Source organism: Equus asinus, chromosome 10 (assembly GCF_041296235.1).
Source record: "Equus asinus isolate D_3611 breed Donkey chromosome 10, EquAss-T2T_v2, whole genome shotgun sequence".
Lineage (NCBI taxonomy): Eukaryota > Metazoa > Chordata > Mammalia > Perissodactyla > Equidae > Equus > Equus asinus.
Window position 1 is genome coordinate 17,164,952 of NC_091799.1, and position 26,052 is coordinate 17,191,003.

The 26,052-nt window shown below is 53.1% G+C and overlaps 2 protein-coding genes across 19 annotated transcripts in view; both read left to right on the forward strand.

Annotated features, from left to right (window-relative positions):
- Positions 1–15,389, forward strand: part of KYAT1 (kynurenine aminotransferase 1) — a 25,989-nt gene extending 10,600 nt beyond the window's left edge. Inside the window, exons 2-16 of one of the 15 annotated variants that reach the window (XM_070518565.1) lie at positions 2,781–2,865; positions 3,108–3,236; positions 5,859–5,976; positions 6,208–6,266; positions 9,005–9,152; positions 11,037–11,186; positions 11,267–11,353; positions 11,576–11,704; positions 12,929–13,049; positions 13,394–13,470; positions 13,600–13,689; positions 13,773–13,959; positions 14,039–14,118; positions 14,664–14,750; positions 14,847–15,389. In XM_070518565.1, the coding sequence (XP_070374666.1) occupies positions 3,151–3,236; positions 5,859–5,976; positions 6,208–6,266; positions 9,005–9,152; positions 11,037–11,186; positions 11,267–11,353; positions 11,576–11,704; positions 12,929–13,049; positions 13,394–13,470; positions 13,600–13,689; positions 13,773–13,959; positions 14,039–14,118; positions 14,664–14,750; positions 14,847–14,912 (1,485 nt within the window). In that variant the 5' untranslated portion in view covers positions 2,781–2,865; positions 3,108–3,150 and the 3' untranslated portion in view covers positions 14,913–15,389. Of the gene's footprint in view, positions 1–689; positions 890–2,761; positions 2,871–3,107; positions 3,237–5,858; positions 5,977–6,207; positions 6,267–9,004; positions 9,153–11,036; positions 11,187–11,266; positions 11,354–11,575; positions 11,705–12,928; positions 13,050–13,393; positions 13,471–13,599; positions 13,690–13,772; positions 13,960–14,038; positions 14,119–14,663; positions 14,751–14,846 lie in introns of those variants that run through there. The other 14 variants (XM_070518564.1, XM_014863519.3, XM_044778604.2 and 11 more) reach the window with 14 other exon arrangements.
- A 3,534-nt stretch (positions 15,390–18,923) lies between these two features.
- SPOUT1 (SPOUT domain containing methyltransferase 1) lies at positions 18,924–26,033 on the forward strand. 4 transcript variants are annotated; one of them, XM_044778629.2, is made up of 13 exons: positions 18,924–19,030; positions 19,644–19,689; positions 19,982–20,107; positions 21,599–21,758; positions 21,992–22,081; positions 22,194–22,243; positions 22,443–22,573; positions 23,472–23,540; positions 23,819–23,891; positions 23,996–24,094; positions 24,617–24,719; positions 24,860–25,007; positions 25,895–26,033. In XM_044778629.2, the coding sequence occupies exons 1-13, from the start codon at positions 18,995–18,997 to the stop codon at positions 25,961–25,963; spliced, it is 1,200 nt and encodes a 399-aa protein (XP_044634564.1). In that variant the 5' UTR covers positions 18,924–18,994; the 3' UTR covers positions 25,964–26,033. The 4 variants fall into 4 exon arrangements, with proteins under 4 accessions (XP_044634564.1, XP_014719013.1, XP_044634565.1 ...); XM_044778630.2 differs by having other exon boundaries at positions 18,988–19,299; XM_014863527.3 differs by lacking the exon at positions 23,472–23,540.
- Positions 26,034–26,052: the final 19 nt, after the last annotated feature.

Genomic DNA, 26,052 nt, shown 5'->3' on the forward strand with positions numbered 1-26,052 from the left:
ACTATGTTTTGTGGGCTTTCATTGTTGTTGTTGTCATCGCCAGTCCAGAATCCAGTTAAGACTCACATGCTGCCTTTGCTTATTGTGACCCTTTAGTCTCTGAATCTAGAACGCCCCCCACCCCAACCTCCAACACCCACTCCTTTTTGAGGGCTGTGCTCTGACCCCCTTGGAGGAGAGAAGGGAGGAAGAAAGGCTGGAAGGAGAAGTCTCAGACTGAGGTGCCGTTCTCAGAAAGTTCCGGCAAAGCCACTGAGCGTCTTGGAGAGTCCCTCAGGCACTGGCTGGAGCAGCCTGTGAGAGCCTGGCCTCAGTGCTGAGGACTGGGGTCGGGTTTCTGAGCGCAGCCGTCCCCTCCGTCCGTCCGTTAGGCTCCTGGCAGTCAGAGCGACACATTCCCATGGCCACCACAAGGGCACTGCCTTTTTTTCCCCCAAAGCTTGGGAATTGTTAAAAACAGCTTTATTGGGATATAATAATACATGCGCCGTATAATTCAACCATTTAAAGTGTACCATTCGGTGGTTTTTAGTGTATTCACATTTATGCAGCCATCACCACAATCTAGTTCTAAAACAGTTTCATCACACCAAAAAGATGCTCTGCACCCATTAGCAGTCATTCCCCATTCCCACCCCTCGACACCCACTCCCAGCCCAAGGCGATCACTAATCTATTAAGCCTCTACGGACTTGCCTGTTTCATATAAATGGCATCATACACTCATGATCTTTTGTGCCTTGCTTCTTTTACTTAGCGTATGTTCTCAAGGTTCATCCAAGTTGTGGCATGGATCAGTGCTTCCTACCCTCTTACTGTTGAATGACGTTCCACTGTATGGATTTGTCACATTTCGTTTGTCAAGTGATGTCCATCAACTGGTAGACAGGTAGATTGTTTCCACTTTGGGGCTTTTAGGAATAATGCTGCTATGAACATTCACAGACAAGTTTTTGTGTGGACATATGTTTTCATTTCTCTTATGTATATGCTAAGGAGGGAAATTGCTGGGTCATAGACTGACTCTATGTTTAACATTTTGAGGAACTTCTAGACTGTTTTCCACACCAGCTACACCATTTTACTTTTCCAGAAAGAACATACAAGAGTTCTAGTCTCTCGAGCCCTGCCTGGTTGCCAAGTGGTTAAAGTTCCAAACACTCTACATCAGCTGCCCAGGGTTCGTGGGTTCGAATCCCAGGCGCAGACTTACTCCACTCATCAGCCATGCTGTGGAGGTGTCCCACAAAAAAATAGAGGAAGATTGGTGTGGATGTTAGCTCAGGGCTAACCTTCCTCAAGCAAAAAAAGAGGAAGATTGGGGGCCAGCACGGTGGCATAGTGATTAAGTTTGCATGCTCCACTTCAGTGGCCCGGGGTTCACAGGTTCAGATCCCAGGTGCAGACCTAGCATCACTTGTCAAGCCACACTGTGGAGGCATCCCACATAAAATAGAGGAAGATTGCCACAGATGTTAGCTCAGGGCAATCTTCCTCAGCAAAAAGAGAAAAAAAGTTCCAGTTTCTCAACATCCTCAAAACACTTATAATTATCCATCTTATTTGTTACAGCATCCTAATGGATATGAAGTAGTATCTTTTTTTTTTTTGTATGGGAAGATTCACCCTAAGCTAACATCTGTTGCCAGTCTTCCTCTTTTTTCTCCCCCCGCCCCCAAAGCCCCAGGACATAGTTGCATATGTACTTCTTGTGGTTGCATGTGTAAGTTCTTCTGGTTCTTCTGTGTGAGCTGCCGCCACAGCATGGCTACTGACAGATGAGTGGTGTAGTTCCATGTGCTGGGAACCAAACCCGGGCCACCGAAGTGGAGCACGCCAAACTTTAGCTGCTTGGCCATCAGGGCGGGCTCTGAAGTGGTATCTTGATAAGGCATTTCCCCAATAACTAATGAGGTTGAGTATCTTTTCATGTGCTTATTAGCCATTTATATATCTTCTTTGGAGAAATTCAGATTTATGATTTGCAAATATTTTCTCCCATACCACGGGTTGTCTTTTCGCTTTCTTGATGGTATCCTTTGAAAAGCAAAAGTTGTCAGTTCTGATGAAGTTCAGTATATCTATTTTTTCTTTTGTTGCTTGTGCTTTTGGTGTTGTATCTCCTAGCTCAAGGTCACCAAGATTTACTCCGGTTTTCTTCCAGGAGTTTTATATAAAGTTTTAGCTCTTCTATTTAGGTCTGTGATCCACTTGGAGTTAATTTTTGTGTATGGTGTGAGGTAGGGGTCCAAATTCATTCTTTTTTGTGTGGATACCCAGTTGTCCCAGCACCAGTTGTTGAAAAAACTGTTCTTTCCTCATTGAATTTTCTTGGCACCTTTGTTAAATAGCAATTGACCATAAATGTGAGAGAGTTTATTTCTGGACTCTCAGTTCTGTTCCATTGACTTATATGTCTGTCCTTATGTTGCTACCACACCTTCTCAGTGCCTGTAGCTTTTTGGTAAGCTTTGAAGTTGCACAGTGGGTCCTCCAAGATTTTTATTCTTTTTCAAGGCATTCAGTTTTTTATATATGTCTAAGTTCTTTTAATCTAGTGCCCTGGACATTTTTTCCCCTTTCCCTTTATTTGTTGAAGAAACAGGGTCATTTATTCTATAGACTTTCCATCATTCTGAATTTGTTGATTGCATCTGCGTGGTGTCATTTAACATGTTCTTCTGTCCCTTGTATTTTGGTAACTCAGAGGCATGATCACAATGTGATTTAGATTTGGTTTTAGCACAGGAATAATTTGCAGGTGGTGTGTATGTTTTCAGAGTCAGAACATGGCATAGGGTCAACTCTCTCTGTGATGCGAGGGGCCATCCAGGATCTTCATCTGGATCATTTTTTTCATTAGAGGTGATGTACGTTTTGAAAAGGTCACTCTGGTTGCTGGTGGGGGAGGGGGTCTCGGGGTTTTTGAGGACTGAGGGATAATCCTACAACAAAGCACTTGTGGCCATGCCTGGTGCACAGTGACCACGCAATAAATATTAGCCCTTGTTGTGGTTGTTATGATTGCTGTGTCTGGGACCCAGGTCCTGGACTCAGAGCCATTCTCTGGCCGGGACATTCTCTTCCCTTCTCCTTTCCCTGTGGAGGAGGAGTTGTCAGTGCCCGTGGCTTTGGGAGGCATGTTCAAGAATGTGGCAGCCATCTGTTTGCACCTGGTGGGGCCCCTCTGGGGAAAGAAGACTGGAGCTTCCCTCACCCAGTGCTTTCACCAGACTGTAAGTGTTCTAACCCCAGCTGCTCTGCCCCCTGCACAACCTGGGGCTCCTGGGATCTGGCTTGGTCCTGGCTTCAAAGCTGTGCATGAGCCTTCTCTTCCAGGAAGCCTTCCCTGACTGCAGCCTGGGTGTGGCCCCTACCTTGCCCTTGCCTCTAGTCTAGAACTTGCATTCTTGCATCTGAGTAGTCGACTTGGTGCTGCTGCCTCCCCACCATCCCCTGTGCCCAGCCCAGTGTTCGCTACACAGTTTGTACTCAATAAATGGTGACTGAATGAATACATTATGCATAAGCCCAGGAACAGGCACTGTTTCCTCACTTCTCCATGGCACGTATTTGAAGGTCACTTCTTTGAGCACCCCAAGGTTCTGGAATTCCCGCATTATTTGTATCTCCTTCCTAAACACTTTCAACTCTGTTTGCCTCCTTTGTTCTGCCTCTCTCTGTGCCTCTGCACCCCTCTACTCCTTCCCCACCCCACCCTCCTCAAACTTCCCTCACTTCACTTCTATCCCCCACCTCCCCTCACTGCCCCAGCTCATGTTCACTTTATTTTTCTTTTAATATCATGCATCTGCAATTCGAAAGTAATTCCTTACGTCTTTGAATCCGTGATGCCGTCACTTGTAAATGCACTGTTATTTTATGAACTAGTAAGGGAAGGAGATGCCAGTGAAACTCATGCTATACATCGTAAGACACGTCTGAATTCAGAGAAAGGACAATGCGAAAGAATGCATGTATCAGAATCGATCAAATATGGGTGTGGTCTCTGTCCAAAAAACTTGGAAACATAGAGAAGCACACACATGCAGCTAAATCACCTATAATTCCACCACTCAGAGAGAACTTAACATTTTAGATATATTTCCTTCCAGACTTTTTTTTCCTATTCATATATGGTCATAGAAAAAATTATGTATATTAGGGTATATTTTTATGATTAAAATATAATCATACTGTACACACTATTTTGTAGCCTATTTTATTGATATCAGTATATCACATTGATAAATATTCTCCTAAAATGTGATTTTCTCCCACTTTTTTTTTTTTTTTTTTTTGCTGAGGAAGATTTGCCCTGAGCTAACATCTGTGCTATTCTCTTTTTTGCATGTGGGTCACCACCACAGCATGGCCACTGATGAGTGGCATAGGTCCACGCCCAGGAAGCAGTAGAGTGTGCCGAACTTAACCACTGAGTTGCTAAGGCCAGCCCCTCTCCCACATTTTTTAATCATGAAAATAAAACATTTATTTTAGAAAACTTGGAAAATAAGAAAATTATAGAGAAGAAAAAATATTTGTTAACCAAACAACCAAAGGTAATCACCGTTAACTCACATTTTGGGGATAACGTGATTCTCCCTGGCAGAGATCACCCTCATTTTAAAGCATCTTGGGGGCCAGCCCCGTGGCCGAGGGGTTAAGTTCATGTGCTCTGCTTTGGCGGCCCAGGGTTTCACTGGTTTGGATCCTGGGCGCGGACCTAGCACTGCTCATCAGGCCATGTTGAGGTGGTGTCCCACATGCCACACTAGAAGGACCCACAACTAAAATATACAGCTATGTACTAGGGGGCTTTGGGGAGAAAAAAAGCAGAAAAAAACAAAAAAGATTGGCAACAGTTGTTAGCTCAGGTGCCAATCTTATAAAAAAGAAAAAAAACTATTTCAACGTGTAATGAGTGCCAGGCCTGGTGATCCTGTCAGGGATCCAGTGAAGGGACAGGGCTGGCAATGTTGGCAGTGCGCCCACTAGGTGCCAGGCCCCCGGCTGGGCTCTGCGCAGCGCTCACATGAGCAGGACCCCTAGGCTATGGAAGAACCTGGCCCATATACAGACAGTCCCCAGGCCTGTGTTGCCGCCCCCATGACCAGGGTCCTGTCCAGCTCCTCCTCTGACCTTGGGCAGGTCCCTGAACCTCTCTGAGCCTCCGTGTCTTCATCTTCAGATCGGGATCATCAGAGCACCTCTGAGAGGGGTGCTGTGGGAACCTAGCAAGAGCATGAGAAGCAGGAAGGGCTCAGTGTTAGCCACAGCAGGCGGCTGAGGAGAACACCAGAGCCCGGGCCCCACCCTCTGCCAGCCGTCGGAGACCCACCCGCCTGCAGGACCGGAGCTCCCAGGGACGGGAAGTCCGTGCACCTATTGTACTGATGGGGAGACTGAGGCCAGGAGGAGCAAAGTCACCTGTCCAATGTCACCCAGCCAAGGCCGGCTTAGGACCCGAGTTTGGCAGCCGTCAGGCCTGGCCAGTGTCTGCGCACCTGTTGATGAGGGGAAAGCTGGCCTAGAAGGAACATAGAGGAGGGGAGGAGCCAGCTTGGAGGAGGGCCCCTGAGCCCCCCAGGACTGAGCAAGGATCCCCTTTCCCTGAGTCAGAATGTGCCTTGTCTCAGGCCTGAGTCTGAGTGTATTTGCTGTGTGACCTTGAACACATCACTCCCCTCCCTCCCCCTTCGATTTTCTCCTCTATAAAATGGGCCCATCAGAGTGTTCTGAGAAGTAAATGGAAGAGCTTAGCCAGACCTCTATAAAGGGAAGCTGCTGCTGTCACTGTTGCTAGGATCTCTCCCCCGCTCCCCCACATCCTCCTTCCTCCCTCTCCTCCTCCTCAGCCTCCAGCCCGTCCTGGGTCAAACTTTAACCCCACTGAATCCGGGCTGTGTATGTCAGGACATGTGGAGCCCGCGCTGGCAGATGGGCAAGTCAAGGCTGGTGAATGAGGAGGAGCAGGTGCGGGGGCCGGCAGGGACAGGTGCAGGGGCTTGGTGGGGACGGGGGCTCAGGGAGCAGGGACAGGTTCTGGGGAGGCAGGCTCAAGGCTGCCCTGCTACCTGGGAGCGCTGAGGGCCGCCTCCTCCCTGCGAGTGGACAGCTTGAGGCTGCAGTCAGAAAACAGCCGTCTCCCAGGGCCAGCGAGGCTGCTGCCCCTCCCACTCTGACTTTCCACTGCTCTGTCTCCAGCTCACCATGGCGAAAAGGCTGCAGGCTCGAAGGCTGGACGGGATTGACTACAACCCCTGGTGAGGCGGGCAGGGCTGGGGAGGTGCCTGGCTGTCCCCTTGGGTGCAGGGGCAGGAAGGGGCTGGCGGTCCTTGGGTTTGCAGGGACTCAGTGGTACCCGGAGCAGCTGCAGTACTCGGACTGTGAGAGCTGCAGCCAGAGCCCTGCAGCCACAGGCCGGGAGAGGCGAGACCCGAAACAGCAGGCTTCAGTCCGAACCTCAGCTTCACCCTGCTTGGCTGTGGCGCTGGGGCTGAAGAGGCACCTGCTCTGAGCCTTGGCCCCCCCAGCTGCACAATGGAGATAATTCGATTTCAATTGAAGGGCCTTGGGAGGATAAGGTGAAATGCTGTATGACAGCCATAGCCAGTACCCAGGCACCAGGCTGAGGGCTTTCCAGGGGTGATTCTCTTCCACACTCAGTACAGAGTAGGGTGAGCTCAGTAAGCTAAGAAGGTGAGATACATGCAGCTCCTCCCAGACCTTTGCAGAGGTTACCGTCTTTCCTTCATTGACTTGTTCCAAACACAGAAGGCATACGTGCCCATTGTTACTAGTGACACAGTAGACGCAGTGGGAAGATGCATAAGAAAGATTGAATGATCTTCCCACTCCCCCCGCCTTTGGCCAGGAACATAGACACCTCTACACTTTAAAAAAATTATTGCTGGTCCGGCCTGGTGGCGCAGTGGTTGAGTTCGCACGTTCTACTTCTCAGCAGCCCAGGATTCGCCGGTTCGGATCCTGGGTGTGGACATGGCACTACTTGGCAAGAGCCATGCTGTGGTAGGCGTCCCACATATAAAGGAGAGGAAGATGGGCACAGATGTTACCTCAGGGCCAGTCTTCCTCAGCAAAAAGAGGAGGATTGGCAGTAGTTAGGGTTAATCTTCCTCAAAAAAAAAAAAATATTGCTCTTTGTTTCTACAAAAAATGGGACCGTTTTTTCTTTCAAACTCTCCTTATGGACAGCACTTGTGTTTTGCAAAGATCTTCCACCTCCATCTTCTCCTTTGATGTCTCGTGGCTTTTGGGGCTTTGGGACAGAGGGAGCAAGGCCCAAAGGCCCTATAGATCCGGCTGCCCTATAGGTTGGGCCTCCGGGGTCCTGATCCGCAGGCTGCCATCCTCTGTCCTCTCTCTGAAGAGGCTGGGCAGCCTTGTGGCCCATTTTGCAGATAAGGTAAAGTCCAACTCAGAGTGGGGAGACGAGGAGATGGCTGGGAGAGGCGGCAAGAACCTGTCCTGGCCCACAGACCCGGCATATGCGACCCCCTCACCCCCACTGTGCAGAGGGGAAGACCGAGGCCAGGGGAGTCTAAGTCTCATGCAGAGGCAGGGCAGAGTGGGACCAAGCCTGGGAGGAATGCACGGGACAGGAGGGGAGTGTCAGGAGGGATGAGGGCCGTGAGAGTCAGGGCAAAGGAAGATCCCAGGTTCCTGCTGGCCCCAGGGTGGTGGCCTTAGGATCAGGACCCTAGAGACCCTACCTAGAGGCCAGCCAGTCTCTCTAGGGCCTTTGAGCCTGGCTCCCCTGACCCAACCACCATGAAACATCCACCACCTGATTTTCTACCTCGGCTGTGCCGTTAGCTGCTGTGTGACTCTGTGCAGGCCACTGGCCTCTCTGAGCCTCAGCAGCTGTGTGTCTTCAGAGACATTGTGGAGCTCTGGGGAGAAAATGACCAATTTTAGATATAATGATATTTATTGTTATGCAAATTCAACTCAGCCCAGCCTGACTCCTCTGCCCTCAACCAACCTCACAGCACATACCAGCCCTTCATCCAGAGTCTCAGCCTGTCTCCCAGTTTCCCTGAAGAATTGGCCACCAGGCAGGGCCAGAAGAAAGGTTGTTGGGGGCCAGAGATGGCAGATGGCAGGGCTGGTGGGGACCCATTCTATCCAGGGTAAAGGTCAAGAGCATAAACTTGGCTTCAGACAGACGGAATCAAAGGCTGGCTGTGCCGTGCACTAACCAGGAGCCCTTGGGACGTCACCCCGAACCTCAGTTTCTCCCTTCCCATTGTGACTGAGGAACAGGACGTGCCCCAGAGACTACTGGAAGGTTATGTGAGCACGCATTTCAAACTGTGGTGTTGACAAATGCATTAAGGGGTCGTGCAATCCACTTAGAGGGTCTCAACAAGTATTTCTAAACAGCGTAGGATAGGGTTGGAAATACTGCAGATCATGCCAGAAGGATAATGCTGATTCCATGTTTGTGCTCTCCAGGGTTTGGGATGTAAAGATGATGGATCATGGTCAAGAGTTTGAAAGCCCCCGGGCTGAGACAAGTCATTGGCACAGTCCCTGGCCCACCTAATCTCAAAGCGTGGGACCAGGGGCTGGCCTGGTGGTCCAGCGGTTAAGTTTGCACATTCTGCTTCGGCGGCCCGGGGTTTGCCAATTCGGATCCCGGGTGCAGACATGACACTGCTTGGCAAGCCATGCTGTGGCAGGTGTCCCACATGTAAAGTAGAGGAAGATGGGCACGGATGTGAGCTCAGGGCCAGTCTTCCTCAGCAAAAAGAGGAGGATTGGCAGCAGATGCAGATGTTAGCTCAGGGCTAATCTTCCTCAAAAAAAAAAAGTGTAGGACAAGTCCTGAGCCTCCACAGACCTTCAGGCCAGGGCAGATGCTAGTTGTCCAGTTGTTCTAGAATGAGCCCAGTGCATTGCTCTTTGTCCTGGAAACAGGTGGAAATCCAGGTCGGGGTGGAGGGGTGGGCCGGCCAACTCTCCATTTGTTCCCCAGGGTGGAGTTTATCAAACTGTCCAGTGAGGACGATATTGTGAACTTGGGCCAAGGCTTTCCCGACTTCCCACCCCCAGCCTTCGCCGTGGAGGCCTTTCAGCACGCCGTCAGCGGGGACTTCATGCTCAACCAGTACACCACGGCATTTGTGAGTCTCCCAACGCCTCCCGGGGCCCCTGGACACAAGCCTCTAGGAGGCCCGGGGGGAGGAAGGAGCAGGCCTTTCTGGGCACAAGCCCTCCTGGGTGTCAGGGTTCATGGGGCAGAGCCCAGGGAATTGAGTCTGACCATAGTTCAGTGTTCACTGAGTGTCCCCTGTGTTCCAGGCCCTGGGACAGCTCATGGTCTGGGGAAAGGCAGACAGAAAAACAACACAAAAGCAGAAAACAAAGGCAGTTGATACACTGTGATGGAGGAGGATGGGGTTATCTGTGGGAGCAGGAAGGAGGGAATGAAACCCGGGAGATCAGGGAAGGCTTCTTGAAGGAGGTGACACCTGAGCTGAGCCCTAAGAGACAGCTGCTGATTGATTTGACTCTAAATCCAAACTCTTTCTGCAAAGTGTCAGAGTAAATATTTGGCACCCCTTGGAGGAGAGCCTCATTCTTAAACTTTGGCATGCATGAGAACTTCCTGGATGAAGTTCCCTCCAGTTCCAGCGTCCACGGATAACCACTGCCAGCAGTTGGCTGCTTTGCCGAGAGTGTTTAGACTTTTTAACTTTTAACTTTACTAGATGCTATATAAATACCTCCTCACACACACACACATGCATGTACTCACATGTGAGATTTGCATTTTTTTAATACAAATGGACTCATACTATAAATAATCTCCTGTAACATGTTTATCTCATTAAACAGCATGTCATGGACAAGTTTACCTGTCGGAATTCACTAAATAATATGTCCTGGACAACATGTCGAAATAGCCTCATGCTTTTTCGTGGCTGCATAGTATTCCATTGCCTACATGTGCTGTGATTTATGTCACCAGTCCTGCACTGATGGGCTGGTTTGCATATCTCACTATTATAAGCAATGCCACAGTGAATATCTGTGTGTATGTCTTTGCACACATACGTGTGTTTCTCTCAGATAAATCCCTAGAAGTAAAAGTGGGGAATCAAACGTTGTAAGCATTGAAACATGTAATGGATATTGTCAAATTGCCCTCCAGTAAGGTTTACTCACATCCCTACCAACAGACTAGTCTCAGAGCTGGCAGGAAAGTTCTTTTCATTTGCTTATTGGGAATCAGCACTTTTTCTTTCAAGACCTACCCCATGTTTTCATTTGGGTGTCTACGTTGTCTTGTTGCTTTGTAAGAGCTCTTTATATATTAAATATCTTACCTCTTTCTCTTATGTTGCAGTGTTTTTTTGTCTTTTCACTTTGCTCATGGTATATTTTGCTGTACAGAAATTTTTAATTTTTATGTAGTCGCATCTGGTTTAGTGAATGATTTAGTTAGGTTCTAGACCTCAGGTTTCAGTTGCTTGGCTTGGCCTTGAGTGTTTTATAAGTGTCCTCAGCAAACAGGCATATGGATCAAATCTTCCTCTCAAAGCAGGGTGCTTCCAAAGCTGCAACAAAAGTCCTATTCCTGCATGACCTTGGGCAAGTTGTTTCCTTTCCTCTGGGTCTCTATTTTTCTACCTGTCAAATGGTGGGGATCAAATAATACTTCTCCAGCAAGGCTGCTGGGAGGATCAGATGGCACGAATGTGCTTCTTCAACTTGAAGGGAGGTGTTTCAAGTGTGGAGCTGCTCCTACGCTGGGGCTCCGCTGGACTGTGCCCCAGGAAGGCACATACCCTGTCTGGTTCTCCACCAAGTCCCAGCCCTGGCGCTGGGCCTGGCACAGATCAGGCTCCCTGGCAAGCGCTGACAGAGAGATGAAAGAACCCACTCCACCGGAGCTGACTTTGCCCCCAGGCCTGCTTCTGGAAGGTGCTAGAATTGGCTGGATGCCACTGAGCAGGAGGGAGGGCCAGGCTGAGCCAGGCAGCTGACCCCTACTGTGCTGGCAGGGTTACCCACCACTGACGAGGATCCTGGCAAGTTTCTTTGGGAAGCTTCTCGGACAGGAGATAAACCCGCGCAAGAACGTGCTGGTGACCATGGGTGCCTACGGGGCCCTGTTCACAGCCTTCCAGGCCCTGGTGGATGAAGGAGATGAGGCAAGTGGGCAAGGCTAGGGCTGGGTGGGAGTGAGGGGTCACAGAGGTGCTGACCCCAGCTGATCCGACCTTTGTACCAGGTCATCATCATTGAGCCGTTTTTTGACTGTTATGAGCCCATGACATTGATGGCGGGGGGTCGCCCTGTGTTTGTGTCGCTGAAGCCGGTGAGGATGATGGTTGGGGCTTGGGGTGGGCAGCGGGGTCCAAGGAGTGTGCTGCATTGGACCCTGGGAGATGGGAAAGGGGGAAGGAAGTGAAGGAGGCCAGTTCCTCCAGGATGGGGAGAGCGGTGTCCAGAGCCCCAGAGGAGAGAGGGTGGGGACAAATGCCTAGTGTTGAATGTCAGGGAGGTGAATACTGCCATCCCCCCCCACCTCCTCTTGCAGAGCCCCACTCGGGATGGGGAACTGGATTCCTGCAGCGACTGGCAGCTGGACCCCGTGGAGCTGGCCAGCAAGTTCACATCTCGCACCAAAGCCCTAATCCTCAACACTCCCAGCAACCCCCTAGGAAAGGTACCTGAGACACCCCTTCCGCAGACCCCTGCAGACGAGGTGTCCCTGCTCTGTTACTGCTGTGCTGCCACGGGGCCTCAGTTTCTTCATCTGTGAGGTGGGAGGACTACCTGCAATGAGCTCAGAGGACCAGGTCTCCCAGGGGTCCCAGGGACAGGGCAGGAATCCCTGGGGAAGGCGTCAGGGTTTGGGCTGGCGGAGCCCAGCACCACCAAGGGGTGCCCCCATTACTTCCCTGTGACCCTGGGACAGTGACTTCAACTCTCAGAGGGTTTTCTCATCTGTAAAATGGGAACATGACAGAACCGATCCATGTAAAGGAATGGTCCATCTTCCACCTGTGTTTCTTCTTCTCTCTCACACTACTTCCTCACTCACAACGCTCTGACGCCGGATATGGGGGGGGGGTCCCCCTACGCCAAGCGATTCTGTGACACCAGCTGGGTGTCCTACAGTTTAACTCAATTCAAATCTGACGCTGTCTGTCTGGAGATAGTGTCAGCTCCCACAGGTAAAGGCTGCCCCCAGCCCACTTCAGATGCTGTCCAGGTTGTCACCTGTGCTTCTGACCTGGGACTATAAATCTGAGGTTCCCGCAACCCCCTCGTCAGGTTCAATTAATTTGCTAGAGCGGCTCACAGAACTCGGAGAAACACTTAGGCGATAAAGACACAGCTGAACAACCTGATGAAGAGATACACAGGGTGAGGTCAGGGAGGGTCCTGAGCACAGGAGCTTCTGTCCCTGTGGAGTTGGGGTGTGTCACCCGCTCAGTACGTGGATTGTTCACCAACCTGGAAGCTCGTACGACTGGGATTTTTCTGGAGGGTTCCTCACGTAGGCAGGATCAATTATTGTCTCCGTTTCTAGCCCCTCTCCCCTCTCTGAAGGATGGGGGGCGGGGCTGAAAATTCCAAACTTCTAATCATGGCTTGCTCTTTCTGGTGAGCAGCCCCCATCCAGGAGCCCACCCAGAGTCACCTCATTAGAACAAAAGATGCTCCTAGTGCTCTTGGCACTTAGGAATTTACAAGGGTTTCAGGAGCTCTGTGCCAGGAACTGGGGGCAGAGACCAATACATGTGTTTTCTATGATCTCACACAGACCTCGCAGGGTCAACACGGGGATTCAGTAGGATGGAGCAGAAAAGCCCTTAGCACTGGGTTTGGCCGTATCCTTGCATCTCCCTGAGCAGGGCTCTCTGTTTGGGGACGGGCCCCACAGGTGTTTTCCAGGGCAGAGCTGGAGCTGGTGGCCAGCCTGTGCCAACAGCATGACGTGGTCTGCATCGCCGATGAGGTCTACCAGTGGCTAGTCTACGACGGGTATCAGCACGTCAGCATCGGTGAGCCGAGCTAGCCAGGGTGCCCCCATTCCCCTGGACACTTGTGGCAGGACATTGAGCCCAATCTGGGAGTCAGCAGAGGCCTGGTGATTGGGACTGAGGGGTGGGAGGAGCCACACAAGTGGTTGACCTGGGGCAGTGACTTCACCTCTCCGAGAACAGGAAAACACAATGGCACCTGCCTCCCAGGGTTGCCGTCAGGATGAGCTGAAATAAGTCCTGTAAATAACTTAGCACAGAACGGAGTGAGGGTGTTGAGAGCCTGAGTGCCCACGGGGACCCCACCCCCAGCCCTTTGACGCCCCTCCCCCATCTCAGCAGCTGCTCTCTTTGACTTTGGGCAGCCAGCCTTCCTGGCATGTGGGATCGCACCCTGACCATTGGCAGTGCTGGCAAGACCTTTAGTGCCACTGGCTGGAAGGTGAGTTGATGAGGGTGGGTGTAACCCCTCCCCGCTATGATCCTTGGCAGGTGAGGCTGGCCTGGGAATTAAGAACAGGTTTGGCCAGGCCCTGAAGGACCTCAGCCCCTACCTGTGTTCCTGGTCCAGGTGGGCTGGGTGCTGGGCCCGGGTCGTCTCCTGAAGCACCTGCACACTGTACACCAGAACTCTATCTTTCACTGTCCCACGCAGACCCAGGTGAGGAGGGGCAGGGTACCCCTCGGTCGGGGGAGGAGGGCTCCAGGGTCAGGTCCCGCCTGACTGCTCGTCCATCCCCCCAGGCCGCAGTAGCCGAGAGCTTCGAGCGGGAGCAGCTGCACTTTGGCCAACCCAGCAGCTACTTCGTGCAGTTTCAACAGGCCTCACAGCGCAGCCGTGACCACGTGATGCGAAGCCTGCAGTCCGTGGGCCTGAGGCCCATCATCCCGCAGGGCAGCTACTTCCTCATCACGGACATCTCGGAGTTGAGTGAGTGGGAGTGGCCAGGCTGGGCAGGGTCCCGGGGGCTGGAGGCTGCCCAGGGCTCAGCATGGCCTCTGTCCGGCAGAGAGCAAGATGCCTGACTTGCCAGGCGCTACAGATGAGCCGTACGACAGCCGCTTCGTCAAGTGGATGATAAAGAACAAGGTAGGCTGGGCCTCTGCCGGAGCCCCTAGGATATGGTTTTACAGGTTGTGCACTGTTCAAGGGTGCCCGACCAAGGGGCTCATGGGCCAAAATCCAGCCCAGCCTCTGCGAGGAGCCCTGGTACAGGGTTGCATCCATTTCAAGGAATAAGGAGTCTATTTTTAATTTGCACAAAGATACCATGTGGGCTGGCAAGAATTCCTGCTCTCTCAGGGCCTTGGTCTTCCCTTTGTTCAGTGAGGCATTGGCCCATTAACTCTGATCCATCCAGCTCAGAGCTACGGTTCTAAGGTTCATTTCCTCTCTGGCTCTGCGCGGACCTGCCACATAATTGTCCCCCCTCTCGGCCCCCATCTGCCCTCTGTACACAACGAGGGACTTGGAATGATGCTCTGGGTTTCTTTTCCTCCGACCTTGACACGGCACTGGAGGGCGCTGCACTGAAGCTAGCTGGCCTTCCCCCGCCCATCGTGGAAGCTCTCCATCCCCCCGCCGAGGCCTGCGGGCTGTGGGGCTGTGCTGAGCATGCGTTCCCTCCTCTCCAGGGCTTGGGGGCCATCCCGGTCTCCATCTTCTACAGTGCGCCCCATCGCAAGCACTTTGACCATTATATCCGCATCTGTTTTGTGAAGGTAAAGGGCAGGGCTGGAGGAGGGAAGGGCTCCCCGAGCTTCCCAAGGCCCGCTGGGGGTGTGGGGAGAGGGTCGGACCCGTCTGTGTTGGTGCAGGATGAATCCACACTCCAGGCCATGGACAAGAAGCTGCAGAAGTGGAAGGATGAGCTCGGGCCCTGACGTTGCCCCCTCGGCCCCGCCCTACCTGGTCCCGCACGCTCTGCAGGCCTCCGTGTTTGTCCAAGTCTGAGCCACTCCCAGGTTGGGGGTAGATGGTCCTGGTGGACACCTTCTCTGTGACACAGAATGTCCCCAGGGAAGAGCCCCCTTCTTGGTCTTGGGGGAGTCAGGAGCACCTCCCCATGGTGCCTATATTCCTGTCACAGAGGTGAGGGAGGCCTGACCTGTGCCTTTCCCTGCCCCTTCCCAGGTTGGGTCATAGGGTCTTGGGTCCCCTTGGGCCTCCCCTGTCTTGGCTGGGACTCAGTGGGCAGAATACGACAGTGTTCTGGCCTTGACCCCCAGCCCTGAGCTGGCCCCAGCTGAGGCTCGGGCATCCCTCCCTTTCCTTATCTAACCTCGGCCTTGGGAAGTTGCCTTTGGCTTGAGTCCTCGAGCCAGTACCTTTTGCCCGTAATAAACTTTTAAGTAACCAAACCCTTAGCTGCTTCTCTGTGCTTCACACTCGGCTGCTACTTGTGGATGGGGACGTGGTCAGGATGGAAGGCACCCCAGCGAACTCAGATCCCAGCCCCTCTTTGTACAGAAATGTTTTGTGGAGTAAAATTGAGGCCCAAAGATGGGGACCTGGGAGTTCTCCAAAGTCACACAGTTAGTTAATGGTCAAGCCAGGCCTCGAACCTGAACCAGGGCTCAGATGGTCTGTGTTACTGGTGTGTGTGTGTGTGTGCGTGTGTGTAGGAGATAGCGGCCTCCATTGAGTGAGAGGGAAGACACGGACAGGCCCCTCCCACAGGGGTCAGAGTGCAGGCCAGGAGGGCCAGGGATGACACAATGAGACAGGAGAGGAAGGAGGTAGCCGGTGTTCTTGTGCACCCCTGTGTGCCAGGCACTTCGATGCCCATCAGCTCGTTAAACAACCCTCTGAGACAGGAGTTACTGTCTCCATTTTACAAGAGAGGAAACCACTTGGGAGGTGAGGTGACTGCCCAAGGCCATCCAGCTGGCAAAGGTAGATGGGATTTGATCCCTGGGATGGGCGTCCCCCTGGAAAGCAATGGCAGCTCCTGAGTTCTTTTGAGAGGTGGTGCTGGGGACTTGTCTTGAAGTTGCATTTGCAGAGCAAGCCCATGGGTTTTGCTCATATGATATATTTAATTGGGGGAGCTGACGGGAACATATGGTAAAATAAAGCATATTTGGTCTTTGTCCCTGATCCCTGGCACAGAGCTCCTAAAGCCCTTGGAATTTCCTGAGGGATAGGAGTATCTTGTGTTATTCCTACCGAGTCCGCTTGACCATGTGATTAGAGGGTTAGAACTTTCAGCCCCAGCGCCAGGCCCCCAGGGAGGAGAAAGGGACCGGACATTGAATTCAGTCACATGGCCAATGATTTAATCAACGATGCATACGTGACAAAACCCCACATAGAAACCCTGCATCAGTGAGGCTCAAGGAGCTTCTGGGTTTGGGAACACATCCATGTGCTGGGAGGCAGCACATCTGGAGAGGGCGGGGAGCGCTCACCCCGTCCCCCGAGGCCTCACTCTGTATACCCTTCCCATGGGACCGCTCCTGAGGCGGAGCCCTTATCACAAAACTGTCATTATAAGTATAGTACTTTCCCAAGGGCTGTGAATCGTTTCAGCCAATTATTGAACCTGACGGCCTCATGGAAATGTTGCCGAAACCAAAGTGGGTTCCCTCCTGGCGAGGTAAATCAGACTCTCCACCAGAAGTAGTTGTCTCGCAAAGTAAAGGATATTTGCGGCAAATAGGAGACCATGTGGAGTCATTTCCAAAGTCCTGGTTCTCCCGGAACAAAGGGAAGCAGGGACGTTTTATTTCCGATGAGGCATGAATATTCAAAAGGGGCAGGTGGGTATTCACTCGCGCAGGCTCAGTTGGAAAACACGCTTCCACATACACTGCAGGTGACGGTAATAAGGCCTAAGCTCCTCGTGGAGAGACCTTAGCATTAAAAAAAGCAAAGGCCACAGACAGAGCTCTGGTGGTGGAGCTCGGTCTGGTTCAGGGTGGTTGGTGATTGATCTCTTAAAGTTAAATGCTTCTGAACCCACCCTTGAGTTCCTCAGGGCAATTAGTCGGTGACAAAAATACCAGAGGCTCAGGCTTGGAGCCCCTTTGCCATACTACACATAGGCTGATGTTAAGAAAGTCCTCGACGGGGTAAACCCATAGACTTCTTAGGCGGAACCACCCTGACCAAGGTTCTAGGTCTCATGAACCATTCCAGAATCTGCCTATAATTCATATCTGTGACTCCACAGATTTCCAGATCTTAGACTCAGTAACCTCACAAAGCCTGACACGGTAGAGCTTCCCTCAGATGCAAGAATGACTTTGCTTTCTCATTCGGATAGGGGAGGGGAGAATGGCGAAATAAACCCCCCTAGAATGTTAACACATGTATTGAATTAGAAATTAACCTCTCCTCCGCCAGGCTGTAAACTGCAGATCAGTATCTGCTTTCGCTTACCATTATGTCCCTGGCGGTTAGCGCAGGACTTCCTGCCCCAAAATAGACCTTGCTCAAAAATATTTGTTGATTGAATGAATCCTGGCTCAAATATATTAATTTTTTAAAAACTTATCTTATTCATCGCTGGCAGGAATGCAAAATGGAATAATGACTTTGGAAGACAGTTTGGCAGTTTTTACAGAGGTAAACATAGTCTTATTGTAGGATCCAGCAGTCGGGCTCCTGGCTGTTTACCCAAATGAGCTGAAAATTCATGTCCACATAAAAACGTGCACATGAATGTTTCTAGCATATTTATTCATAATTTCCCAAGACTGGAAGCAACCAGGGGCCCGTCTGCTGGTGTAGTGGTTAAGTTTGCGTGCTCTGCTTCGGTGGTCCAGGGTTCGGTTTGGATCCCAGGCATGGACCTAGCACCGCTTGTCAAGCTACACTGTGGCAGGCATCCCACATAAAATAGAGGAAGATTGGCACAGATGTTAGCTCAGTGACAATCTGCCTCAGCAAAAAAGAGGAAGATTGGCAACAGATGTTAGCTCAAGGCCAATCTTCCTCACCAAAATCAAACAAAAAAACTGGAAGCTACCAAATGTCCTTCAAAAGGTGAGTGGATAAACTGGCATAGCCATACAATGGAATAGTACCTATCAATAAAAAGAAATTAGCTATCAAGCCACATGAAGACATGGAGGAACCTCGAATGCATATTGCTTAATGACAGAAGGGAGTCTGAAAAGGCTACATACTGTCTAATCCCGGCTATATGACATTCTGGAAGAGGCAAAACTGTAGGGACAAAAAGATCAGTGGTTGCCAGGGGCTTGGAGGAGGGTAGTGGAGCACAGAGCATCTTTATGTCAGTCAAACTATATTGTATGATATTACAGTACCACGTATGCATGGTAGATACATGACTTTACGCATTTGTCAAAACCCACAGAGTGTACAACACAAAAAGTGACCCCTAATGTAAACTATGGACTTTAGTTAATAACAATGTATCAATACCGGTTCATTAACTATAACAAATGCCCACACTGACACAAGATGTTAACACCAGGGGAAAGCAAGTCGGGGAGACAGGTTATATGGGAACTCTCTGTACTATCTACTCGATTTTCGGTAAACCTAAATCTGCTCTAAAAACTAAAGTCTGCTAATTAAGAGGGAGTAAATGAACGAATCTATAAAAGAACTGGATTAAATTATCTCTAAGGTCATTTCCAGATCTGAATCACACTCCAACTCTGGGCGTCAGGGTCCCCAGGTATAAAACCAAGCTGAGGTTTGAGTGTCGTGGTCGTCCAGAGCCAGAGAGCGGCTCTCCAGTCGTCCAAGGGACCAGGACAGTACCCAAAACGCTGCCCATTTAAACCCCAGGCCGGCCATGAGCCCCGCCCACCCAGCTCGGGCACTGCGCACCCGGGGAGCCCAGCCCAGCCCACGCGCTCCCCCAGCAGCCAGGCGCCTAGGCCACGCCCCCGCGCGCCGCTGGCTCTCCGATTGGACAGCTCGGAGGAGGTGTGGCCGGAAGGGGTGAGAGTGATTGGCTGGGCGTGGGCGAAGACGTGCGGCGAACATGGCGGAACGCTTGAGGAAGCGGCCTTGCGGCCCGGTGGGTGGTAGAAGCTGGGACCCCGAAGCAGGACCGGCGTGGGGGCATGAGAACGCGCCGCGTGCAGGGCAGGGCCGCGCACCCCGCTCCCTACTTCTCGCTGATCTGGGGCCAGAAGCCCCGAGGTGCCGCATGCTCGTGGCCGCGTGCGCCCCCGCCCCGATGAGAACCGGAGGTGGGAGCCGGGGTCTGAGCCAGAGCCGGGACAGCGGCAGGTCATCCATTGTCGGACGCCCTCGAGGCTCCTCTGGCCGGCCCGGATTCGGGAGGTGGGACCCTACTCACAATCCCGATCCCTTTCGTGGCGTGTCTCTTCTGACTCCCAGGGTGACGTGCGCAGGTCTTGTTCCCCTGAGCCTCAGTTTTCTCTTCTCTCCAGTGGGAACTCATTCAGCAACTTATTCAGTGCCTGCTGTATGCCAAGTGCCGTCTCAGGGACTGGGGTGCAGCAGGTCCTTGCCTCGCTCTCCCTGGGGCAGCGTCGTGTAGGGGTTCCCTGGTTTCCTCACCGCCCCCATTTAGAGGGAGGAGACAGCTGTGGAGCAGCAAGTGGGACTCCTCCCACGTTGACCATTTAGCCTCACTCCTGTACCTCTTCCCACTCCCACTCCAGGGTGAACACGGGCAAAGAGTCGAGTGGCGAAAATGGAAGAAACAGAGTAAGTAAGGGGCTGGGGAGTTTGGTGGAGGGGGGAGTCTGTGCTCACCCTTTCCCCAGGCCATTCCAGCAGTGCACAGCTGAACCTTAGGGAGAGCCCCCAGGTTTGTCCCCTGTGGGTCCCACAGCACCCAAAATGGGGAGGAAGGGGCTAGAAGTCCTGGGAGGTTCCTCTGGCTGCTCACCCAGCAGCAGCACTGGAGAGCTCAGGCTGACCCTATGGAGAGGGCACCATCTCCGGGATTGCTCCAAGTCCCTCTTCCCTCCACCAATTGGGATGTCTTCTTATCCAGAGAAAGAGGAGAAAAAGAAGTGGAAGGATCTCAAGCTGATGAAAAAACTGGAGCGGCAGCGGGCACAGGAGGAACAGGCAAAGTGCCAGCAGGAGGAGGAGGCAGCTGCACAGGGCGAGGACAGAGGTGAGCAGCTTGGGTCCTGGGCAGGGCAGAGAATGTTGTATCTGGAAGGGACCTTAGAGAGCAGTGGGTCCAGACGCCTTGTCCTGATGGAGAGACCCCGAGAACTGAGTGCTGACCTCCTACTTAGAGAAGGAATCATGTCTCAGGGGCTAATGCCTCCAGACCTCATCCTCGTGACAATAGTTATGTTTTACCTTTTTTTAAAAAAAAAAAAAATTGGCACCTGAGCTAAGAACTGTTGCCAATCTTCCTTTTTTTTTTTTTCTGCTTTTTCTCTCAAAATCCCCCCAATACATAGTTGCATATTTTAGTTGTGGGTCCTTCTGGTTGTGGCATGTGGGACGCTGCCTCAACTTGGCCTGACAAGTGGTGCCACGTCCACGCCCAGGATCCAAACCAGCCAAACCCTGGGCCGCGGAAGTGGAGCGTGCGAACTTAACCACTGGGCCATGGGGCCGGCCCCATGTTTTGCTTTTTTTATTGAGAACTTTAATTTCATTTTTCATTTAATTATTTCGATTCCATAATAAGAATGCCTCTTTTTTTCCTCATTAACTAATACATGCTCAAAACAAAACCCCTCGAACCATACAGAAAACTATAATGAAGAAAAGTCCCAGCAAGCCTGGCAGTGAACGTTTCTCCAGATGTTGTTGTCCCCGCTCAGACACACGTAGAGAGATGTGTAGACACAGTTTTACAGAAGTGAGAGCCCTTGATCGTGCACTTCTGGGCCTGGTGTTTCTCATCCCACATTGCATCCTGGCTGTCCTTCCACGTCAGTACATATGGATCTACCCTAACAAATTATATCTTCTCCTTGGCCAGACCTGATGCTCTGGAGGGTCAGGGGCCATACAGACCTGTAAGCCCAGTGATGGTGACGGTGGGGACAGTGACTGAGCATGTCAGCTGTCTCAGACACTGGTGAGGCCTTTTATGGGCATTAGCTCATGTGGCTCCCTTTGGATGACTCTCGGAGGGAGAGTGTGGTGGTCCCTCTGGAACCAGAGGCCTGAACCCCTATCTCAGTTGTCCTGCCTTTTTGTGACCTTAGGCCACAGATTTGACCTCTCTGGGCCACAGGTTCCCCAACCTGGGGATCATAGTAGCACCTGCTTCCTAGGGTTATTGGGTAAGTGTGCACACATTAAAAAAAGTCATTCAAAATAAATATTGGCTCTCATTATCATTCCCATTTGACAGCTGGAGAACTGAGGCAGTAAAGGGTGGAGCCAGGCTAGGAACTTAGCCAATGCCTCTAACCACCCCCTGGCCTTGCCCTGCTCATGCGAGCCTTGGAGATCGCTGAGTCCATTTTCCTCTTGGGGGGATGGAGGCCAGGAGAGGGGAGTTGGATCTATTTTGCTGATCTCAAAATTCCTCTCAGTGGGAAAATTCTCTAACTCTGGGCTCTGGGATTAGAGGAAGGGAGGAGAGGGCATGGCTCTGGCGTCTCAGACTGACCTTGAGCACCCCTCCCCTGCCCAGGGCGGCCCTACACCCTGAGCGTGGCCCTGCCGGGCTCCATCCTGGACAACGCCCAGTCGCCCGAGCTTCGGACCTACCTGGCCGGCCAGATTGCCAGAGCCTGCGCCATCTTCTGTGTGGATGAGATTGTGGTGTTTGATGAAGAGGGCCAAGATGCCAAGTGAGGGGCCATCCTCACTTGGGTCTCTGGGGCTCAAGGAGGAGGGGACCTGCCAGGATTGGCCTGATTTCACCCTTTGCCCTGCCTCCTTGCCTGGGCTGAGAACCCTGCCTGCAATGCCCCCATTGTCACCCTGGTGGGTGGAGTTGAAAGCGGGGGCCCCGCAGAAGTCGGACTTGGGGAGGAGCTGTCGAAGGGAACACCAAGGCTCCTGAGCCTGTCTTTCTCTCCAGGACTGTGGAGGGAGAATTCAGGGGAGTTGGCAAGAAGGGACAGGCATGCGTGCAGCTGGCCCGGATCCTGCAGTACCTGGAGTGTCCACAGTAAGGGGGTGAAGGGCAGACTTCCCGAGCAGGAGGGAGGGGTGGTGGAGGCGCAGGTCAGGCCAGAAGTGGCCTCGCCTAGGAACTTCCTAAGCTCCGCCTCCTTTGCTAGGTACCTGAGAAAGGCATTCTTCCCCAAGCACCAGGATCTGCAGTTTGCAGGTAAGGCTGGGGGCCTGACTGACCCCCGTCTCCCGTGGATCATCCCTCCAACCCTGAGAAATCAGCCCAGGCAGGGCAGGTCCTGTGCCTGGTGGCAAGCAGCAGGTCTGTGGCAGAGCTGGAACTTGGACCAGGGTTCCCTGCCACAACCCTCAGGTGCTTTTGCACCCCCAGACTTCCTGGTCCCTCCCCACCACAGGGCTCCTGAACCCCTTAGACAGCCCTCACCACATGCGTCAGGATGAGGAATCCGAGTTCCGAGAGGGTGTCGTGGTGGACCGGCCCACCCGGCCAGGCCAGGGCTCCTTTGTCAACTGTGGCATGAAGAAGGTAGGATTGGAGGGTGGGTTGGGACATCCTTCCCAGACACACCCTGGCTACGGAGGACAGGCAGGGGCAGGTGACCAGGGAGCCCTGGATCAGGCACCTCCGCCTGCTGATCCCCCAGTAATGCAGATTTGGGCCAGAGAAGTGCCTAAAATGGGACACTTGATAGATAAAGCCAGGAGCAAATTTACTGTTTTTTAAAAAGCAAATCAACAGGGCCAGCCCTGTGGCTAAGTGGTTAAGTTCACAGGCTCTGCTTCTGCAGCCCAGGGTTTCGCCAGTTCAGATCCTGGGTGCGGACATGGCACCGCTCATCAGGCCATGCTGAGGTGGTGTCTCACATGCCACAACCAGAAGGACCCACAACTAGAATCTACAACTCTGTACTAGGGGGCTTTGGGGAGAAGAAAAAAAAAAAAAGATTGGCAACAGATGTTAGCTCAGGGCCAATCTTTAAAAAAAAAATTAAAAAAAAAAAAAAGCACATCAACAGAAGACAGACGTTGTGTTAAAAACAAAACAGAACCCCACCAAAGCAAGTTTAGACTCACTCGGGCTGCTCTCGTGAGGCCAAGCCGAGCTGGGGACTGGAGCGTTTGCTTACCACCTGTTTACCCTCAAGTCTCCTAGAGTCGGAGGAGAAACATTTCAATGTGTGGGATCCCTCCCCTCAAAGAACAGACCAGAAATAACTGGCTAAAAGCAGACCAGGATGACCCAGACACAAATGAAAGGGGAAGGGCATGAGAAACCCCCAAGAGGGAGAGAAAGGGCCCTATCCTGAGCTCACAGTCGGCACACCTCCAGAACGGCAGTTGTTACTCAGCACGACTCCCACGCATGAAGCGTTCACTTCTTGCCAGGCCCTGTGCAGCCTAACGACAGCTATTGTTTACCGAAGGTCTTCTGTCTGACAGATGAGGAACCAGGTTCAGAGATGTCAAGTGACCCGCCTAAACTCCTACAGCTAGTAAGTGGCACATAGCCACAAAAACATAGAAAAGTGGGATTTCATCTACTCAGGAAATATTTACCTCCTACTCCATGCCCAGCCTGGGCCAGTATCTTGTGGTCATTTTGCACGAATAGTCTCTTACGAGCAGATCTGGCCCAGGTGCCAGGGATGGGGGTGGCAGTGAAGGTTGGCCTGGACCCCTCAGGTCCCTCGCCAGCTCCACAGATCCCATGTCTGGGAGAGCAGTGACTCCTGCTGGTCGTGCAGGGAACAGCATCACTTTCTTTTCCCAGGAGGTGAAGATTGACAAGAATCTGGAGCCTGGACTTCGGGTGACGGTGCGACTGAACCAGAGGCAGCTCCCAGGTGTCCGAAGGCTTCCCCTACCTGGCCGGCCTGAGGGCTTGGAGCCTCCTTCCGCTTTCTTGTCCCCTCACCCCGTCTTCACAGCCTCTCTGCTTCCCCTCCAGAAAGCAAGACCTGCCGTGGAAAAGTTGTGTCGTCACAGGACCCTCGCACCAAAGCTGGTCTCTACTGGGGCTACACGGTCCGCCTGGCATCCTGCCTCAGTAAGGACAGAGCTCCTCCTCTGAATATCCGTCCTCTCTGTCCGGGAGGCCACAGAGAGCCTTGCTTGACCCAAAAGTCAGACCAAGGTCCTTTCCCTGCTAACTTGCTGTGTGTCCTTGGGCAAGTGCCTTTCCTTCTCTGGGCCTTGGTCTCCCTGAGTGCGCTGCCTGGAATGCTGTTAAGGACTTCTGAGGAAAAGTACCATGATGGATTAACGATGTCTGCCGTGGGATTGGGAATGGGGGCAAAAGGACCAGATGAGTCAGAGGTGCACTCAGAGCTATTCTCAGAGCTCCTTGCTATGCGCCCTCTGCATTATTTCCCCCATCTGGCACTGGCGTGGGCTCTCCCTGCTTAGTCCCTGCCTTCCTGGGAGCAGTGGAGAGCCTGGGGGTGGCCTGTTTACCTGCATCCCCCCCACCCCCCCGCGCGTGCACAGACACACACACACCACACCCCCCCCCCCCCCGAGTGGCTGTGGCTTGTGGGGAGCAGGCCACCCACTGAGCTGGCCTCCCTAGGTGCTGTGTTTGCTGAGGCCCCCTTCCAGGATGGGTATGACCTGACCATTGGGACGTCAGAGCGAGGCTCAGATGTGGCTTCTGCCCAGCTTCCCAGCTTCAGGTGGGTGCAGGCTGGGGCAGGGACGGGGGGCAAAGCTGTGCAGACTGGGCCTCTGCTGTGTGCAGGGGGCCGAGAGCTCTGGGGGCGGCATTCAGTGGGGCCTCGATGGGCAGTTAGTGACCCCCTCCTGTGGGTGCCAGGCACGCTCTCGTGGTGTTCGGGGGCCTCCAGGGGCTGGAAGCTGGTGTGGATGCTGACCCCAACCTGGAGGTGGCTGAGCCAAGTGTCCTCTTCGATCTGTACGTCAACACCTGCCCCAACCAGGGCAGCCGCACCATCCGCACGGAGGTGAGCCGCCCGCCTCCCCCGCCTCAGCTCCCAGCCAGGGGCGGGGGCCTTGGGGTCTGTCCGAAGGGGGTTGCAGCTCTCCCTGTCGTCACCCACCCGAGGCTGCCCTGAGCCGGCCTTCTCTGGGGGTGGTCTCCTCACCACCTGGGCCTCACCCCAGCTGACCCGCAGCAGGGACAGGATGCGGGTGAGCTGGGTGCTGGTGCGGGGCCAGCTGCTCCCAAGCTGGAAGACTGGGAAACCTGCGCATGCCTGCTCTGGGCTACGTTCCCTTAGCTGTTTGCCCAGTGTCCCACTGCCTTGTGTGTGACCGTGCTGGGCAGGGCAGCCTTCCTGCCAGGCTTCCCTGGCACCTCAGCCCTGTGGGGACAGTATGCAGCCAGCTCTGTGAGCCTTGGTCTTGGGCCTGTGAGCACTTGGCTGGGGAGGCTCTGTTGCTTCCGTGGGTCTTAAAGGATAGTGACTAAACAGGTGGATGGTCCCAGTCTTCCTGTCCCCTAGGGCCCTGCCGGGGCCAGGTAGCTGTGAGCCTGTGAGCTGCACCCTCCCAGCAGGAACCCTGGCTCCCACCCTTCCAACAGCTGCACTGAGGGCTGTGAACTTCCTGCCCATCACCTCCCTGAGCCTCACCCTGGGAGGCAGGAATGATTAGGATCATCCCTGTTTGATAGAGGGGGAGACTGAGAAACAGAGAGGTGAGGCCCTTCCCGGCAGGGCACGCAGCCGGCCCGCAGCAGATGGGCAGCATGAAGCTGGGCCTTTCCGTAACCTACCAGGCGGCAGACCCCATGGGCTGGCTCCTGGGTGGCCTGGCACTGAAGGCAGCTGGGAGCCAGGGTGCCTGCCAGCCTCGCAGGCCCCAGCCCACTGCTGGGCTTCTCTTCCAGGAAGCCATCCTCATCTCCCTGGCTGCCTTGCAGCCGGGCCTCACGCAGGCAGGCGCCCGGCCCAGCTGAAGGTTCCGTCAGGCCCAGGACAGGAAGCAGCAGCGGTGAAGCCAGAGGTTCCGGCAGGTCACCTAGGACAGACACGGCCAAGACTCATC